The sequence below is a fragment of the Psittacula echo genome (genome assembly GCF_963264785.1).
Source record: "Psittacula echo genome assembly, chromosome: 2".
Lineage (NCBI taxonomy): Eukaryota > Metazoa > Chordata > Aves > Psittaciformes > Psittacidae > Psittacula > Psittacula echo.
The window spans coordinates 61,666,616-61,686,230 of NC_137737.1; the positions used below are offsets into that span (position 1 = coordinate 61,666,616).

Here is a 19,615-nt window from a genome sequence, read left to right on the forward strand (position 1 = left end):
TTTCTGACTCTGTTGATTGCTCAAGAGAAAAAGAATGTAAGAAAAAACTTGGCCCTGGGCTGCAAGTTAGGACTGATCCCTAATTTTGCTTTAGGCTGTACCCTCACCTCAGTGATTTCAGTGGTGGATCTATCATTGTTTTATGGCCATTCAAGATAAAATCATCATCTTTGGATCAAACTAAATCTCTTGGAATTTGCTTTTCAAAGGATCTCCTCAGGAAAATCAAAGATTTTCAGTGATTGGCTTTGCTTTGATGTAACACGTAGATGCAGCAGAGCTCTTCTTACATTAGAAAACGTTAGGCCTATGATCATTTCAAAGGAGTCTGCTTCCTTTAGTGTTTTGGTATAAAAATAGAGTATTGCAATATTGGCTGAAAAGTGTTTCAGCATACAGTCAAATTTCAGCAGGGAATTAATGCTCAATTCACCTTTAATGTATTTGATGTGTTACACAAACTGCTTGGTGTACTTGCTTATCATTATGTAGCAGCTAGTACTAGAACACAGGTATTCACTGAAATAAACCGAAGACATCAAAGTGCATAACTGCTCAGTTTAACATCTTCAAACAAATCCCTTTTATTACTTCCACTTTATTTTTCAGAACTACAACAGTACAGATCAAGTCTAGTGAGACAACAGCTTTGCAGTAATTTAAAAGTGGTACCGTAAGATACAGTGCTTTCCCATACGTATGAGATTTAGCAATATCATCTCGTACAGATCATTTAGGAAACACTTCACTTGGAATGGGCTGGCCGTTGAGAACAGCCAGCATATTTGCTATTGCTTCTTCTGCCATCATACGGATAGCTTGGACTGTTGCAGTTCCAATGTGAGGGGTTATGATGATGTTATTTAATTTTAATAGTGGATGATCTCTGTAAGAAACAGAAACAACAGAATGTGTTACACAGGGAATTTACTCTGCAGGTATCCCATGCTAGCTGTTAAGAACAGAACATCAGGAAACAGCAATGGCATGTTGACATAAAAGGGCCACAAGCCCTCATAAAAGAACCCCATAAAGCTGTGGGAAGCTTGCCTACCCATTTCTTCTACCTTTCTACTGGTTTTATTGCCTTGCCTGTCAGTTAGGCTATCAAAGAACTGACAGATGTGGGAAAGGTGAATAGTTTGTCATCTATTTATAACAGTAAGACAGGCTGAGGTTTTGCCCTTAAACAGTGAGAGAGACTCTCCACAGAGGTCAAGATTTGGCACCCTTTGGCACACAGTTTAAAACATTTCAGATTAATAGAATTGAAAACACATTTACTTACCTTGGCAGAGGCTCAGGGTGTGTCACGTCCAGAGCAGCAGCCCTAATACTCTTCTTCTGGAGAGCTTCTACCAATGCATCTTGATCAATAACTGCACCTACATTGAAATGAAATCTTGCTAGCATGATGAGTTAATGAGCCTGGAATGAGTTAATGTTAATTACATGAGTTAATTTACCTGGAAGAGGAGAAAGGTCTCAACGGTCTAGTGAGAAAACATTACAGGATCTTTGTCTTGTTAGAAAGCATGTTTTTCTAATAACCATTAACCAAACAAACCAGATTTATTAATCTTTAATTAGAGAAGGATTATCTGGTTAGATATAAGGGAGAAGTTCTTTACTGTTAGGGTGGTGAGGCACTGGAACAGGCTATACAAAGAAGCAGTCTTCTCCATCCCTGGCAGTACTAAAGGCCAGGTTGGACAAAGCCTTGGGCAACATGGTCCAGTGTGAGATTTCCCTGCCCGTGGCAGGGGGGTTGGAACTAGATGATCTTAAGGTCGTTTCCAACCCTAACCATTCTATTATTCTGTGATTATGGTCCACTTAATAAGGATTTTCCTGGGATGTGACCACTTTCAGTGTTTTCCTTATTTTGACACTGACTTCCTGTATTATTATAGACATGCTTTCCACTCTTTTCTCTCTGCTTTCTTTACAGAAGCTATAATCTCTCTCATATGCTTGTTCAGTGCCAACAGATCTGTAATCCCATGTAAGGTTTCTTTTCTTCATAGCTGCTTCAAATGAAAATTATGTTTTTCCTTGTATCCCATTCATCGTCAGTGATGATAAACCTTTCAGTTATTTTCAATGAAAAAAAGCGCTGTCTTTAGTATAAGGCTAAGATAACAGAACAGCTATTGAGTATCCATAAATTCTATAGGACCTTCGAACACTAGGCATCTGATCTATGGAAAGTCATTAATATGTAGATTGCCAGCTACTTCATGACTCAAACAATACAGAGATACCACAGACTGAGTTTGGAGGGGGAATGTCAACATAACCAGAAAAAACACAACCTTAACTGTGTAGTCACAAACAGTGCTTTTAGACTGTCCTACCTCGGCTGATGTTTATTAGTGTAGCTGTGGGCTTCATCAGTCCCAACTCCTTTTTCCCGATCAGTTTGTGAGTCTCAGGAGTCAGGTTCACAACCAACATAACAAAGTCAGATTGCTGCAGCAAGTCTTCCATCTTCTCACAGTAGTGGGCACCAACTGCCTCTTCCTCTTCCTTTCTCCTGAAGGAGCAATGCACACACGCCCAAATTGACACAAGTACTTCTAACTGGCTTTAACAATCAATCAACTCTAGGAGAAATAAAGAACAGCATAGAGACCAAGAAGGCCAAGGTAAGGAAAAGACATTGAAAGGTATAGATGGTGGAAGGGAAGTGGGAAGGATGTGGGTTAAAAAGAGGCAAAAGGAGTGGTGGGACACTGAAGGAGTGATGTACGTGCAAAGCATGTAGGCGATATCAGGCATAGGAGATTGGGGATGCGGTCAGAACCCACTCTTCTCATGCATCTATGCCAATTTGTTCTGATATGGTAAGTGATCTGACTGGGCTGAAGAGTGGGTGACTGGCTGCCTGGGCCAGGGGTCTTGCCAGAATCCTGAAGAGTCCAGCAGGACAGGAGAGACAATGAGGGCATGAGGCCTGGTTTGCTTGGACATCTTCAGAAAGGTTACACTTCCCTTGTTCCAAACTGCCATTAGATAACCAGGGAAGAGTCAGTGCAGGAGGCAAAGGGAGCTACTTCCCAAGCAAAGGAGGCAGCAAGGAGCCAAAGTGAGGAAGTGGTGGCATGCTGGTACTCCTCATGCTGCTTACAACTATTACAAGTGCCTAGGAAACCCAGGGACAGAGAGCAGAGCTGTGGCTTCTGTTACAGCCTTATTATGTGCAGAAACCACAAGTTCTTACCTTCGGTTCCTATTATGATACAGGATCTTCATGTTGAAGGCTCTGGCTCTCTGAGCCACTTTGTACCCAATGCTGCCCATCCCGATGATCCCAAGCGTTGCTCTGGTTACTTCCACACCCAGCCAGTCAACAGTAAAACACTTCGTGTCTGGAGAAACCGCAACCTGGCAGCCTGAATGTAAATACATGCTAAATGGGTACAAACTGACCATAAACATTGAGAGAAAGAAAAAGTTTCTCACCATCACAGCAGTGGGCCTGTGGGACACCCCTTACAAAAAATCCTTGCTAATTCTGACCAGTTTATAGAAGGGCCCGGATGGTGCCATTCCCTGCAGCCAAGGCTGGAGTCAGTAACACAGGGGGGATGCTGTGATGAGTATTGTGCTAGAAAGAACTCTTCTGTGGCTGGAGTATTTTCTTGGAAGCTCAAAAATACCTTCTTTGACACTTGGCACTCTGCAAGCGTTGAGTTCATTGGGGGATTTTTTGGCTTTGGTAAATTTCACCAATTCTCCCCTGTACTGCAACCCAAAGCAGCCCTATTTGCTTGAACAGATGTGAAGGCTGCAAATTCCAGCTTAGCCAGGGATGTCGATAAGCTTTTCTATACAGAACTTGAGATCCAGCAAGATGCAATAATGAGAAAACATCACAGGGAAGAGGTGTTACTTCATGCTCAGGGGGGAAGCAGCAGTGACAGAAGGACTATGAGTCCCTGAAGACAGAGGCAACTTCTTGTGATAGCCTCTACTGACACCTTCCTTTCCCTGAAATGCATTGCATAGCAAGGGCATGTGGGGAAAGGACCTGTCTTTGAGGACACAAACTAATGTCGGTGGTACAGTTTGGAATAACTTTGTCAAAAGGACTATGAGCTCTTTCAATAATAGTGCTGATGGTCTCCTGGAAATACAAACCATAGGTTTAGAAAAACACTTCACAGAAGCAGGAAAAAAATGAACAGTTATACTAATTACTGTTCTAGAGTTGGAGACATGGCCATTAATGCTTTGTACCTCCCTATAACTCCTAACACTTGTTCCAATAGGAAATGGAGAAGAGGTGACAAGGGGTAATGGGTTAAAACTTAAACAGGGGAAGTTTAGATTGGATATAAGGAAGAAGTTCTTTACTGAGAGGGTGGTGAGGCACTGGAATGGGTTGCCCAGGGAAGTTGTGAATGCTCCATCCTTGGCGGTGTTCAAGGCCAGGTTGGACGAGGCCTTGGGTGGCATGGTTTAGCGTGAGGTGTCCCTGCCCATGGCAGGGGGGTTGGAACTAGATGATCTTAAGGTCCTTTCCAACCCTAACTATTCTATGATTCTACGATTTGGGTGCTGTTATACTGTTATAAGTACTGTTTTACTGTTATAAGGAACCTACCCAGTAAACACCCAGAGGAGAATTAAGCCTCAGACATTATTCCAAACAGGATATCACAAGTGACTTTAAAGTGCATCATTTACTTACTCTTGTCACCATCGCCTTAAAAAGAAGTGGGACACAGGAAAAGCAAACCCTCTGAAAATGGAGTCCTCAGAATATTTTTTTCCTTGTAAAAGCACCCCAAATACTGATTCGGGCAGATCATCTGTTTCATAGTGGAAGTGAGATATGCCAAAGAAGTAGCTAAGATCCAGGAAAATGTAAAACATTACCTTCTACTAGTCTTCTGGCAGAGGCCAGCATCAAAGCCATTCCCATGTCTGCTGTTGGGTCTGCCACGGCATGTGGGGTGTTGGTCACTTTTACGCCAAAGTTAGAAATCATTTTCAAGTCTAAGTGATCAACTCCAACCCCAGAGTTTCCAATTACTTTTAGATTAGGCAGACTTTCTAGAAGCTCCTGGTCAATAGTTGGCCTGCACTCAAACACAAAAACAGACTGGATTTTTTCGCTCATTTCCTTTTTGTTTTCAAGAAACTCCTTCATGGTGATAAGGTGAAAGTGTTTCTTCAAAAGCGCTGCAAGGTTTTCTAGCACACCATGAGTTCCCCCTATATCCATAATCAAAACGCCCGGCAAGTCTTCTGCCATGACCTGCAACAGGGGATAGAAGAAATATTCCTGTGTTTAGGAGAACACCCTTAAAGGAGTGATGCTCTAGTGATAATTTAAATTCACATCTGTAAGACAGGAAACTGATGGAATTCAATATTGCTTTTAATGAGAAAGAATAAACCCACAGTCCCTTGGTACTAGTGGTACATTAGACAACTTCCCAGTGTTTTCACTAACTGCTGATTTTGAATATAACACCATGGAATATCCACCCCTTCAATCTAAACTCAGTCCCACAAGGTGTTCTTCTCAAACAGTTTCATTTTAATCCTGAATCAATGTTGATCTTATACAAATCTGGTAGCTTCTCAGCCTTATTAATAAATTCATTTCTATAAGCAGTGGTATGAAACAAAGGCTGATAGAAAGTTACTCAAAGTTTCTTGCCTATTGATGACACTTGGTGAAGCTGCAGATAGCATAGGGAGGCACTGAGGCTCAGATGGGTCTGACAAACATCTGTCAGGAATGGGTGAAGCCTAACAAATTTGCATGATGAAGAGCCAGCTACCACGCTGCTTGCCCTTCAATGCTTTAAACGTCTAGGTCTGTACCTGAACTTACCTCTTACAAAACTTAGCATACCCGTGCCTCCATGCTGAACCAGTGGGGAAGAACACACGGTAAGTACCACTGACAACAGAGTTGTTCATACTGGAACTTTTCCCCTACAGAGTTCTTTAGAACTTTACTCCTGCCGGACAGTTTTGAGCCTAGTCCTCTCTGCAATACTCATGCAAATATATTGTATCCTGCAATGAGATAGGAGCTCCACAGATAGCCACATGCCTAATTAGAGGCAGCCCTTACAGCCACAAAAAATGGTAGCTAAAGATTTGCTGCGTGTCTTAAACACAGTTATATCTAATTTCTTACAATTCTGTTTGCTGTGCTCCAACCACTTTAGGTCTCTATCACATACTGTGTTCTAGACTTGGGTCCAGGACACCTGACATTGCTCTAACAGAATCAGAATGATTTTTCACAAGTGTGCTGATTTATTCTGGGTACACAGTGCTGGGCAGAGATTTTCTACTGCTTCAGTCCTCTCACACAAGCCTTCACTGAGTAACCAGAATTCAAATCTGCAACAAAAAGTATCAATGCATATTGAAAGTTTCTGACAAATTGTATTTCCCGTTTTCCTGAGCAAACTCAGGCTTATCCCAACTGCAGCTATTAAATGCTTACAACCTCAACACCAGTAACACTGGTTCTCTATCCTAGCCCTGACCTGCATTTCTGCCTCAGTTCCAGTCTGCTGCTGTACATGGGCTAGAACGGGCCTCCGTGTTAGGACAGGTCTGCAGTTCACCATGAACAGTGTCTCTGGTAACACTGGTTCTGAACAGCAGCAAAAAAAGTAATGAGATGAATAGTGCAAGCATATTGCAAAGGAATACCGTGTTCTTAAATAGATCTATTTCTTGCCAACTGAAGTATGCTGAACCCACATATGCTTGTGAAAATTATGCACATTTCCCCAACTGTAATCTGTGTTATCTTTTACAGTATTACACAACATGACCTTAGAAGGATAAACTAGATTTGTATTCCAGAGTGAATTATGCACAGAATAAAAGACAAGACCTGATGTCATATTGTGAGTGCTGTTCAGCTTCTTGATAATCACAACCTGATGCTCCTGCAGCAAGTTACTTAGACTGGACATCAACTAAACCTTATGCTGTAAGGCAGCACTGTATTACACCATCTGCTTTCATCACCATTTCCTCCTCCATTACACTACACCACTTATGAAGGTCAGAGTCAGATCTACATTCATTTTAGAAGCACCTCCTAAACTTCACAAGCAGACAGGTGATCCATGAGGAAGGCGCAGTGCAGGAAGAGCTGGTTTAGCCTTAAACAAACCAGCTGGTGCATCAGAAACAGGCTAGTTAAGCATAACCAATCTTTCATTAGTGTGGACATGCTAGTTCACCACAATTTCAGCCATGTTTGATGCTCACATGAGTGACAGACTACAGCTTTGGTTCAAGAACCAGGGTTCTGCTAGTCCAGGTACAATCTTAAAAAATTACTGATAGCAGTAAACTAAAAACACTTAAAGGAACCTTTTAGAGGTAAGGGGGCTCTCCAGATACCAACCTTGGTGTGAGAAGCACTTATTGTTCGTCCTCCAGCACTACATGAGTATGTCTTGTACCTCTGTCTGTAATCCACAGGACTTCTCCTGTGACAGCGATGTCCATGAGAACTAATAGCTGGATGAATACATTTACAAGCCAAATTTGACTGGCCAAACAGCAAGGGAATTGGTTTTAACAGGCTGAATGCTTTGCTCCTCAGCATTATTACTCAGTTATCGTATGTTTTGTCCAGTGTGCTAAATGTAACACCTGTTAAGGATATGACAATTTGGGTTTTGGACTAGTATCATCTGCAGTATTGCTAACTCTCTTTAAAGCTGTTGCTCCTCACATTTTCTATTTACATAAGATTATATGCTTCCATGTATGCATACATCTATAATCATATGTAACACTGATATAATGTATGTGTACCAAATTCTGGTGCTCGCATGGCAGAGAAAACTTTGAAAATATGACTCAGATTGAGATTGAGACATCTGGCAAATATAAAGGACTACATTCAAGTATTAACTTCAGTGCTAACTGAAGTGGCCTTCTTTTCTTGAGTGTGACCCACCACTTACTTGCAGAATTGTTGACTAGCACTGCTATATCACTTTGGAGTTAGCCAAATCATGGCAAAATGATTTTGCTATGAAAGTGACAGGACAGGGGATAACAGCTTTAAGATGACAGAGGGGAGATGGAGATTAGATCTTAGGAAGAAGTTCTTCCTGTGACAGTGGTGAGGCCCTGGCAGAGGTTGCCTAGGGGAGCTGTGGCTGCCCCATCCCGGGCAGTGTTCAAGGCCAGGATGGGGCTTGGAGCAACCTGGTCTGGTGGAAGGTGTCCCTGCCTGTGGCAGGGGGCTGGAGCTGGATAAGCTTTAGGGTCCCTTCCCATCCAAACCAGTCTGGGATTCTATGATTCTATGAAAATAAACCTATGTAATTTTCCCTAGCTGTTTCAAGTTGAAGCCAATAGCATACGTTATCCAGAATAAATCCCTCCCACTAACTTCTCCATAGAAGGAAGTGAATTACCTAAGTAACCACCGCAGAATTAACTGGAGCTTGTTTCTTACTTACTTTCTGGTGTCCCTGTCTCAGGTCGAACGCAGCGCAGCGGGCGGAGTCGGCAGCTCACAGTTCCGGATCCCAAAGGGCCACATCCGCCCTGCCCCTGCAGCCCCGGCGGGTCTTCGGGCCGGGTAGGGGATCAGCGGCTGCTTCTATGGAGACGGCTGGGGTCAGAGTGCTTTTGCCTGTAACAAGACGAGACGACTTTCCTTCTCCTCTCATGCTCCCGGCACTGAGTAGTCTAGAAAGAGTGCTAACAAAACGAGGATTTAATAGTGTTTGGAGAGCTCCGCAGTTCTGGGGCACAGTAATTTGGTACAAATTGATGCTACTGTTCCAGGACTGTACCCCCACAGCCCTAGCTCAAGCTTGTGTGGATTTTTTGTAGTGGAAAATATGCTTTTCACACATCATTCTGCAAGCTAACCTTTTAAATGAGTGCATGGTGTAGATTAGAATTGCAGTCATAGAATAGTTTGGGTTGGAAAGGACCTTATGTTCTTCTAGTTCCAACCCCCTGCCACGGGCAGGGACACCTTCCACTGGATCACGTTGCTCCAAGCCCCATTCAACCTGGCCTTGAACACTGCCAGGGATGGGGCAGCCACAGCTTCTTACGGCAACCTGTGCCAGGGCCTCACCCCCTCACAGTAAAGAATAACAGCGTAGACTAACATACAAGCCTCCCAGAAAGCAAGATTGGCCTGGGATGCCCAATCTTAATGGCCAGCTCAGTTCTGTAACCTAATGTTGAAAAGTCCACGTTTCGCTGCCGATGACTTCAACTGAAACATTTACCCAGGGTGTTCAAGTACTGCCTATTAGGTGGTCCAAGCTGTTCTACCACCCCCCTCCGCCAGCCATCACACTTGGAGCGGTCCAAGCGGTCTGTCCCGCCCACGGACGGAAACCCCTGCTCGGAAGCGCCTTTCCCAGCGTGCCCGGCGCCGGGAAATGTGTGCGGTCACTTCCGCTTCCTCTCACGCTGTGGCTCGGTTGCCCCGTTTCTCCGAGAGAAGGAAGCCTGAGGGGTGCGGCGTGGACGGCGTGCGGCGGAATGGGGTGGGGGGGGGGATCGGCCCTGGCGCCGGTGGCCGCCGGCGCCCGCCGGCGCATCGGAGGGGCCCGGTGAGGTGGCAGCACCGCTGTGCCGCGGCCGCTGAATGGAGGGTTAGGCCTGTGGGTGTGTGACGGGGGTGCCGTGGGAAGGCAGGCCGGTCTGTCAGCTCATGGGCGGTCGCTGTCGTCCCGCAGGCTCGCCACCCGCCCTGCAGGATGTCGTACATGTTGCCGCACTTGCACAATGGCTGGCAAGTGGACCAGGCCATTCTCTCGGAAGAGGACCGAGTCGTGGTCATCCGCTTTGGGCATGACTGGGACCCGACCTGCATGAAGATGGATGAAGTCTTGTACAGCATTGCTGAGAAGGTAAACTGAGGCTGTGACGTGAGGCCATTGTTTTCTGCGCTCAGTGTTTCAAAGGGTTTATACAAAGCCTGAGGCAGGTTATAACTCGGTTTCTGGAAAGGTATTCCAGCTTTAGGAGGCACCGAGGAAACTGCTTGGTTGATTTTGTGAGCGACTCCTAAAGTCGTTGACTACCCTGGTGTTTGTAGTATTTAATGGGGTGAAATGAGTGTTGCAAATTCGGAAATTAAAATTGCCTGTTAATACATCATTTAATGAACATCAGCATTCAAGCAGAAACAAGTGTTTGATAGTAGAATTGCTGTGGTTCTAGATAATGCAGCACTTTCTCATTTTAAAGATGAGAATGTATAGTAGCTTCTGATTTCCATTTAAACAACTTGAAAAGTTACTTTCATTTTGACTCTTAAAAATGGTGACATCGTAAAATGCACAGGAAGATGTCGATTAATCTGTCAGTGATAGTATTCATGGAGACAGATGGCATTCCGTTGAGTTGCATGGGCTGAATTAAATTTTAGTAGCCAAACTCTGAAGCTGTTTTCAGATGGAAACCAAATGCCTGCTGAAAGCTGGTCCCTCACATAGGGAAGATAGATCTTGAAGAAAACTTGCACTATTAACATGCAGAATTAGCTATAGTTTACCTTTTCATGTATTTGGTAAAGGTTTTGCATAGTAATAGATGTAGGAAATTGATAGCTGTTCTTTTAACTGAATCACATAGAAAACAATAGAAAAAAGCCAGTAACTTGGTAGGAAAAGGAGTTGACTATCTTCATGTAAAATTGTGTGCATACTGCATAACTTGATATCGAGTTCTTTTTGTGATGTACTCCTTTCTGTTTTAATGCTGTTTTTAAGTAAATGAACATCTGTCTCAAACCCCCCTACAATGAAAGACCTAAACCTATAGCTAACTGTTAAGATAGAATACAGTAAGGAGTTATGACATGGTTTGATTTAGTTGTTTTGTGTTTAACGTGTTGGGAGTGTCTTATGCTCAGGTACTGTAAGTATCTTTTGGCAGGATACTTGGCAATTCAGCAGACATATTGGCAGTTAGGGGTGACTGGGGGAAGAAAGAACAATATAACTTCTTATCTAAAAATCTCCCTCTGCAGAAATGGCAAATTAAAGGGGAGATCCTTCCTCATCTTCTTGCTTACAAGCCATGTTTGGATCTCTGCTGTTTTAAAGAGTGAGTAAAAGTTCCAATTGTACAGGTGTTTATACTAGAGAATAATACAGAATGTTAACATGCTGTAACTGCATGCTACATTTGAAGAAAATGTAGCCATATTTTACACTTGTTACCATGGTGCAATATTCTTTCAATCTGCAGTGTATTTTTGGGTAGCAGTAATATTTATCTGTACTTTACAGTAGGAAAATGGTAATTTTTCAGTCTGAATCCTCTTTGGAGAAAGGAAACTAGAACACTGTATGAAAATACAAAGAGGTTTATTTTCACTGAAATGTACTCCACTTAGAGTTGAATGTTCTGTTCCACCCCCTGTGTTAAGTGAAAAAGAAGCTAGGTTTCACTCAGTGTCAAAACAAATGACAGTTGTAAGATGTTAGATTTTTGCTTTGTCAGGATTGCAACCAGAAAGCTAGGAATTAAGTTTCAGAAAATTCCTCTGAACGCCTTTTTTTAAAACATACTTTTTTTATTTTTTTTAAAGAAGGCTCACAATTACAAAACCCCATCCCCTGAAACACAGGGCTTTGGCTGCTAAATTACTTTAGTACCACTGTTTTAGGAAATATTTTAAAACCATGATTTATCTAGGACTGAACGCTGTAAATCGGATAACCTCTTGTGGAACCAGCTTACTTTAACCAATGGATTGTATTGGGTCAGTGTGGGTTTAGGGAGGATTGTTCAAATGTTCTGCTTTTATTTAACTATAATCAGAAGTGTGAATAGCTGTGGCTTTTGCTCAGACAGTAGTTATGCCTCTGCCTTTCTGCTAAGGTTACATGAACGAAAAGTGAGAGAGGAAAAGAAGGGGGGGCAGGGAGGAGGAAGCTATGAAAAAAGCGTATTGGTATTAGAGTTACTGGTGCTTGTAATTAAAGTTGATCCATTTACTTATGTCTGTAGTTTTCAAAATTATTAGCTGTAAGCATTTTTCTCAGCAGTATAATGTCTTTTGCTTTTCCCCGGGAAATTTGTCACCTAGACTTACATCAAAATTAGCAAGAAAAAAAAATCAAATAAATATGTACAGTACAGACTTTCAAGTTTGTACTGTGTTTGCAGCCTCTTTCAGTTCAGTAATGCAAGTCTGCTAGCTGCCTTCAACTTAAATGTTTTGTTGCAAAGGCTAATCTCAGTTCCTGTACCTTTTTTTTTTTCCCCCTCTGATTTCCTTGTCCATAAAGACATATAAACATAAAAAAACATTGTCTGAAAACTGGTTAGCAAGATGAGAAAATAGAATCTTGTCTCTTGTCTCTTGTCTCAGATTTGCTTAGGTATTTGCTGTATACTCTTTGGGCCATAAGGTAATGTTATGCTTGTGAGATTTGCTTCTAAAAAGAGCCAAATCTTAACAACAACAACAAAGTATTACTTACTCCTAACCGAAATTTAAGGAAACTTCACGATTGCTGCCATTCTTCCTAGTCACTGATCAGATATTGCTGTGATAATCTCATGTTGTAGGAATGCATGAGTTGTTTTTTGAATGGCATTCCTAATGAAGAAAGTCAGGAGGGAAAACTTTGGAGGAAAAGTGAGATTTAGTTAATCTGGCATATGATTTTTTTCCATGTCTGTGTTTCCTATTTACCAGCTAAGTGTGTGGTCTTTATCAAGATCAGACTAAAGAATCTGTATCTGATGTTAAGAATCCTATAGATACACTGTATTTTACAAGGTTAAGTACTTTCAGAACGAGTTTGTATTACAATGTATTTGACTTCTAAAATGCCACAAGATTTGTTGCATATTTTCTAGGCAGTAAAATTTTGGTTTATGTTAACAACATTGATATAGTTTCAATTGCTGCAACTGCTTTTATTTAGTGCAGTTTGCTTGCTCCGAGTTGTATTTAATTCTTGCTCTGAGGCTTCCATAGTATATCCATACCTATAACTCAGAAAGAGAACCTCTTAGCAGCCACTGCCTTGAAACGATAGCAAGCTTATTCTGCGTAAGAATGTAGTTTTTTGAGCTGACAACTCTATCTGGGAAATAGATTCACATCCCAAAGGATGGGAAGAGGTTAAGCTTTGGTTTGTCTTCACAGACTTACTAGTTCACATATAGATCCAACCCCTACATCCATACAAGGCTGAATCCATAAATACTTAAATTGCTTTTGCTTAAAATGAAGCCTAAAGTAAAGCCTTGTGAATCAGAGCTGTCCGTGTATGAAGCCAGCTGGGATACTACTCTATACCGCTGTGAAGCTGGCTCAGTACTTCTGTATCTTGGCTCTAATATGTCTCAGACAGTAAATGTGTCTTCAGGCTGTAGAACTGGTCAATACCATGCAGAGACACATTTGAGTAGTTCTACAGGGCTTGTCTTGTGCTGAAACAATAGTACCTCTTGGTAACAAGTCTGCCCTGTCTGGCATGGTAACTAGGCAAGTAGATATTAGGGTCACTGCAGTGCTTCTGTGTCACCTTTCTGTATTTAGCCTCTTACCCATGTTTTTATCTAGTTCATTCTTAGGCCTGAATCCCATCCTCCTGCGGCTACATATATTGGAGTGTTGCATGGCAAGACCCGTATCACCAGCAGCCTTGGCAGCCAGTGTCCAAACTCAACAAAGCACATCCTTGTGGTTAATCTTGTCAGATAGGAAATAAAGCTAGCAAGGGGGAAAGAACAGAGCCAATTTTAAAAGTTCCAAATTTAAATAGCTTTGAGGTCTGCTTTAGATTTCATACAAGCTTTTTGAGTAGGCAGCTGTCATCAGTTTCACTTCTATAAAAGGAGGTAGGAGAGAAAGAAGGTTCAGTTAATGTCTGAGATACTTGGTGGAAACTTGTGTGTGTGCTGTGCAAAGGTTTATTTGAGGGATCCAGTCCTTTTGAGTAACTCATGTGGTATCTTAGACTTGAATAGTCCAGTTCTCTTTTCTAAGTTCTTAGGCTGTTAATGTTCATTGCTGGTGACAAGCATTTCTGATTCTGCAACAGCTCAACTAAATTAAATGTATAATAATGTAAAATTTAAAAGTTTTGTTGTTCCAGTGCTATGTGGAATACCCAGTTCTTGGAAGTAATCTTTCAGTTTAGCAGTGCTTTTGTAGTGGCCTTCTGGTGCAACGTATAATCACCTTGGACTAATCTTTCAGTGAACAGAGCAGGTCTTAAGAATGTTGTATTAATGCTTAGTTTAACTTAAAATTATTTTCTGATCTCCAAATTAAGTAATTGTTCAAAGATTGTGTAGTTTGTCAGAATTGTTGAATGTGGTGTAGAAATTTCCCCACATGGCAGAGCTGGGCTACTGTTGCTGAAAATGCCAGCAGGATGGAAGAAAAAATGATAGGAGGAAATGAAAATGGCTCTTCAGGTTTTGGCTTTAAAAAATCCCCCAGAACAACAGCAAACAACCCATCCACAGTTGTCTTTTGCCTCCTAAGGCTAACCAGGGAGTAACTTCAGTCACTTCTCAGCTAAATTGTTGACTCTGAACATTCCATTACATTTCTTAGAAATCTTTCCTATAAAACTTTAATGGGCATGAATGATCACTTCAGAGAGTGTTGATATTATGACTAAATCAGATTTTCAAGGCTTTCCCTCTTGCCTGTTTTGGAACATGGCTTAAATGGGATGTTTTCATTGGATTGACAGATTCTAGAGTTATAACTGGCTCCATAAAAGCACAGAAAAAGCATAAAAGAACTATTTTAATGCTGTTTCACATCAGAAGAAATTTTCTTTTCCTTGCTAGTAATACTTACTGAAGTGTGATGATTTTTTTATAATTTACCAATTCTCTTGAAGCAGAAGTCCATAAAAAATTATTTACTCATGCTTCTGGCTGGTTTGTTTGTTTGTGGTTTTTTTTTTTTATGACTAAATATCTCCATACTTTCTCAATTAAAGTGCCTGCTAGGATGTTTATGTGTCGGGTACACCATATATATAATATTTTTCTGGTGCAGCCTAATCCTGTTTTGTGGACTGAAGTAAGACATCTTTACATAAGCAGAAATTAAACTCATCAGCATTTCCAGACATTTGATAGCATAATTAACAAGTGGGAAGTACTATGACAAACAGTAAGTGTGTCTTAAATCTGAGATCACGTGTTAATTTCGGGATGGTATTTTTGCATATTGAGATGGAAAGGACTGAAATTGTATGCAAGTAAGGACACGGTAAACAAAGTTGTGCATTGATGGTATAATGCATGAGCATTTGATAATACACCTTACAGTTAAATGCTTATGCAATTTTAGATGCCTACTGACTTATATTTTAATGTGTGTTAATTTCTACTGTACATGTATGAGCTAAGTTTAGAAACTAAAACTTCCCCTACTTCCACTTCAGGTCAAATATGCTACATTTAGGAAACAAAAATATGACACAGTTTTCTTTCTGGAATGAAGACGTTAACTATGACATTAAAGGGGAGGGATCCTTGTATGTTTACTCAGTAACTGCAAAATGAAAGCCTGTTTTACCAGAATTGGCCAGAGAATAGCTTTTCATCAAGATCTTTTATTCATTATCAATTACATTTTTAAGCTCTGATTCTAGCTTTACACCTCAGAAAAGCTGTTCGATTTTATTATTAAATTTATCGGTTTTATTTTCACTTTAAGAGTCTTGTTAAACAAATCAGATGGCTTAAAGGGGAAAAATGCTCCAAGGGGGGCACTAGGGCATTTTAGATCATTAATTTTCTGAAGTTTATAAGCAGCTGATGACAGAGGCAACATGTGCCAGCTTGGCTTGCACAAAGCAGTTATTCTACTTGTTTAGAGATGTGCATGTCACTGCAAAGTCTCAGTTATATATAAAGGGCATTTGTTTCTCTGGATACTGATTTAGCATATAGTATCTTTTCAGTTAATGCTGGACTTGGCTATATTTAAAAATATTTTTTATGTTAATTGGTGGCTGTGGTTCAAAGTAGTGGCAAGACTTCTGTTTACTATGATTTTATAACTTAATATTTTTGGAAAATAAGATGCAATAATGAAAGTTTGTCTTTTAATTGGTAGTACAAATAATCAAAAGCTTGGTTATATAATACTTTTATATTTCCTGTCTTCTGTTTAGGTAAAAAACTTTGCTGTTATTTATCTTGTGGATATCACTGAAGTACCAGACTTCAACAAGATGTACGAGTTGTACGATCCCTGTACCGTCATGTTTTTCTTCAGGTACATGATGGTTCTAGAATGTAACTCAGTTAAATTTTTGGTGTGTCAAATTCAGTGTTGCAGTAAATAATTTCTAAATGCATATTAGTATACTGATGTTTATATTTTCATTGCTCTACAAAGAGAATAAGCCAATTAAATAGGAAAATGGCTTGTTTTTCAGTTAGCCTAGTAAGAGTGTTTTAATGGTAGAGTACAAATTACTGATAGTGAAAGCTGGTTTTGTTATCCATTGTTTTGAGTTTTAAGTCTGAAGCTCCCTGTATAGAATACTGCAGTAATATGGCAGTCAATCTTGTCAAACTTGCTTTAAAGATAAACCCAAAGGATTAAGTTGGTTTTGGAGCTAAAGTATCTACATTGGTGAGACATAATGTGCACCTGACAAGTGTAAAATTCTTTGATGTTAGACAGTAGTGAATAATAAATACAGACAATGAGGAATATGCTAAAGCATAATTGTACTGAGTAGCAATCTTGGGGTCATGTTTGCAGTCGTTATTCTAGCTTTAGAAATAGTCAATTGGAGTGACAGGAGTGGTTGCTCTTTCTTTGAGACGATTTTGCAAGCTCGTTCATGTTATAAGGGCTTCATTTGAATCCTACAAAATGTTCTTGTGGGTGATAGAAAGTTTCTGTCTGAATTATAATACGATATTAACTTGCCTTTTTTTTTTTTTTTTTATTTTTCTTCCTCTAAAGGAACAAACACATCATGATTGATTTAGGTACAGGTAATAACAACAAGATCAACTGGGCAATGGAAGATAAGCAAGAGATGATTGACATTATAGAAACTGTTTATAGAGGAGCCCGCAAAGGTCGAGGTTTGGTGGTATCGCCAAAAGATTATTCCACTAAATACAGATACTGAGGTTTCTTTGGGGCTGCCTTTTTTTAAACCCTACATCCACTTAAGTTTATTCCTGTGTATGTGTGTACATAATATATATATTAAAAAAACCCAAAGCTACAACTCCTTCAACTTTGAGCATCTTTTGAATTATTTAAAAGTTTTGAACTCCATTTGGAAAAGGAGAAGATGTGAAGCCTGGAGCTGTCTGACTGCAGTAGTACTTACTGTAGATTAATTTGGGGTTGTTGTTTTTTTTTTTTTTTTAATTTTTAAAGACTTTACTCTGTGGTGTCCTTCTGGCATTATGTATTTTTGTACACAAAAAGCTTGTTTGCAGAAAATAATTTCAACTGGTTTTGTTTTCTTTTGTTACATAAATAGATGGTAAAACTATACTACAATTTTTTATAAAAAAATAAAGTGAATTCCACTTACCTTAATTTTCTTTAGGTAATTAAATTTGAGAAAGAAAACAAACGTAATTGGATGCAGAGTCATCATGTTGAAGATGAAAGCTCATCACTTCTGTCGGAATGTTCTTGCATAGTACCTTGGTCTTCTGTATCCCCCCCAAAATAGGCTAAACCACTAAGATGCATTTATTAATATTTAGCTCATAGGAAAAAAAAACTCAGAGAAAACATCTTCCACAATCTTGTGTGCACGCATGCACCCCAATTAACTAAATTGATTTGTGGTGATGGACTTCTTCATGATAATTATGCATATGGTAGTAATTTTGAAGTACTTAGTATATTCTGCAATGCCAAAGGGTGATTTCAGTTCTGGAGGTGGCTGCATAGTCAACAGCTGAAGTAAGGATGAGCTGTGCTTTCTCTTATTTGACCTCTGGTTTGACTGATGGTATACTAAAATGCATACCGTGCCACAAGGATGATCAGGGGACTGGAGCACCTCCCGTATGAAGACAGGCTGAGGAAGCTGGGGCTGTTCAGCCTGGAGAAGAGAAGGCTGCGTGGAGACCTCATAGCAGCCCTCCAGTATCTGAAGGGGGCCTACAAGGATGCTGGGGATGGACTCTTCATCAGGGACTGTAGTGACAGGACAAGGGGTAATGGGTTAAAACTTAAACAGGGGAAGTTTAGATTGGATATAAGGAAGAAATTCCTTACTGAGAGGGTGGTGAGGCACTGGAATGGGTTGCCCAGGGAGGTTGTGAGTGCTCCATCCTTGGCAGTGTTCAAGGCCAGGTTGGATGAGGCCTTGGGTGACATGGTTTAGTGTGAGGTGTCCCTGCCTATGTCAGGGGGGTTGGAACTAGATGATCTCAAGGTCCTTTCCAACCCTAACTATTCTATGATTCTATATATATTCATGAGACTTGGATTTGTGGCATGTCTTTTAAAATTTCCATTTCTGACCACTTTAGTTTTTGTGGTAATGGAGCCAGTGTGGTTTTTCTAACTGATACATGCATATGTATGTGATGAAGAAAAAACAAGCCAGTCTATGCAGAAAGGAGATGGAAACTGAGCCAAAAGCACAGGTCACAAGACAAAGTCGAATATGCCTGGTTTTTGTTTTGTTTTTGTTTTGCTTTTTTTATACTGTAAAGTTCATTTTTTAGAGGATTTAGACTAAGATGAGGAAGTAAAATACAGGTTCCCAATTTCTGTTTGAGTTAATCTTTTTTATAGTTGTTATTAATAGTGAAACCATTTATGTTGGAAGGGGCCATCTACCTCCCAGTCAAAGTAAATCTCACTTGATCAGGTTGCCCAGGACTGTGTCCAGTGTTGAATATCTCTAAGGATGGAGATTCCTCAGTCTTTCTGAAAAGCCTTTTCTGCTGCTGAACCACCTTCATACTTGGAGAAAAGTGTCCCTTGCATCTAGCTGGAATTTTCTGTGTTCCAGCTTGTGTCTGTAACTGTCTTACGTAAAACACCTCCAACGAGAGTCTTAACTGTTCCCTGTGCTCTACCATGGGGTAGTTGTTGCCAGCAAGAAGCCATGGTCTTTTTGTAGAGCTGAGCTACTGACATTCTCTCAAACTCTTGTATGCTGTGTACGTCACCATATTTTGGTGGCTGTCTGTTTAAATTCCCCCATAACAATATATTTCTCGAACTGGGGAGCCCCCAAACTAACGCAATATTCTGGGTATGGTCTCACAGGAGTTGGAACAGAGGGGGATGTCCTGCTGGCTCTACTTGCACTGATGCTGACCAGCATGTGGCTGCAGCCCAAGGCACTCTGCTGATTTGTGTTCAACTTGTCTGCCAGACTCCTCTCCTTTCCTGCTGCATGCCAGCCAGCCTCTCACAACTACTCTGCAGCATAAGCTTACCCTATCCCGGAGGTGAGGCTTGGCACTTGCCTTTGAACTTCATGAGGTTCCTGTTGGCCCATTCCTTCAGCCTGTCCTCAAGAATTTCATCCTTCCCCTCCTCCTCCCCAGTTTGACATTGCTAGCCAATCTACATTGATTAAAGCACCAATGAGAATGAGTTCTTTATATTAATAAAGGCTCTTTAATA

At 40.8% G+C, this 19,615-nt stretch overlaps 2 protein-coding genes across 4 annotated transcripts; one reads left to right on the forward strand and one right to left on the reverse strand.

The window, feature by feature from the left end:
* Positions 1–621: 621 nt before the first annotated feature.
* Positions 622–8,577, reverse strand: LOC308217629 (glyoxylate/hydroxypyruvate reductase B-like; the record flags this gene model as incomplete). 3 transcript variants are annotated; one of them, XM_080610813.1, is made up of 6 exons in its annotated part: positions 622–886; positions 1,289–1,385; positions 2,358–2,536; positions 3,224–3,395; positions 4,885–5,266; positions 8,472–8,577. In XM_080610813.1, the coding sequence occupies 5 exons, from the start codon at positions 5,261–5,263 to the stop codon at positions 730–732; spliced, it is 984 nt and encodes a 327-aa protein (XP_080466939.1). In that variant the 3' UTR covers positions 622–729. The 3 variants fall into 3 exon arrangements, with proteins under 3 accessions (XP_080466939.1, XP_080466940.1, XP_080466938.1); XM_080610814.1 differs by having other exon boundaries at positions 8,468–8,477; XM_080610812.1 differs by lacking the exon at positions 8,472–8,577 and adding an exon at positions 7,400–7,603.
* An 842-nt stretch (positions 8,578–9,419) lies between these two features.
* TXNL4A (thioredoxin like 4A) lies at positions 9,420–17,653 on the forward strand. Its single transcript, XM_080610692.1, has 4 exons — positions 9,420–9,493; positions 9,717–9,890; positions 16,155–16,258; positions 16,961–17,653. Exons 2-4 carry the CDS (start codon positions 9,738–9,740, stop codon positions 17,130–17,132), a joined length of 429 nt encoding a protein of 142 aa, XP_080466818.1. The 5' UTR covers positions 9,420–9,493; positions 9,717–9,737; the 3' UTR covers positions 17,133–17,653.
* The last annotated feature ends 1,962 nt before the right edge of the window (positions 17,654–19,615 follow it).

Coding starts and splice junctions, on each gene's coding strand:
- TXNL4A (XM_080610692.1), top strand. CDS start 9,738: ATGTCGTACATGTTGCCGCACTTGCACAATGGCTGGCAAGTGGACCAG. Junction 9,891..16,154: donor TGTACAGCATTGCTGAGAAG/GTAAACTGAGGC, acceptor TCTTCTGTTTAG/GTAAAAAACTTTGCTGTTAT. Junction 16,259..16,960: donor ACCGTCATGTTTTTCTTCAG/GTACATGATGGT, acceptor CTTCCTCTAAAG/GAACAAACACATCATGATTG.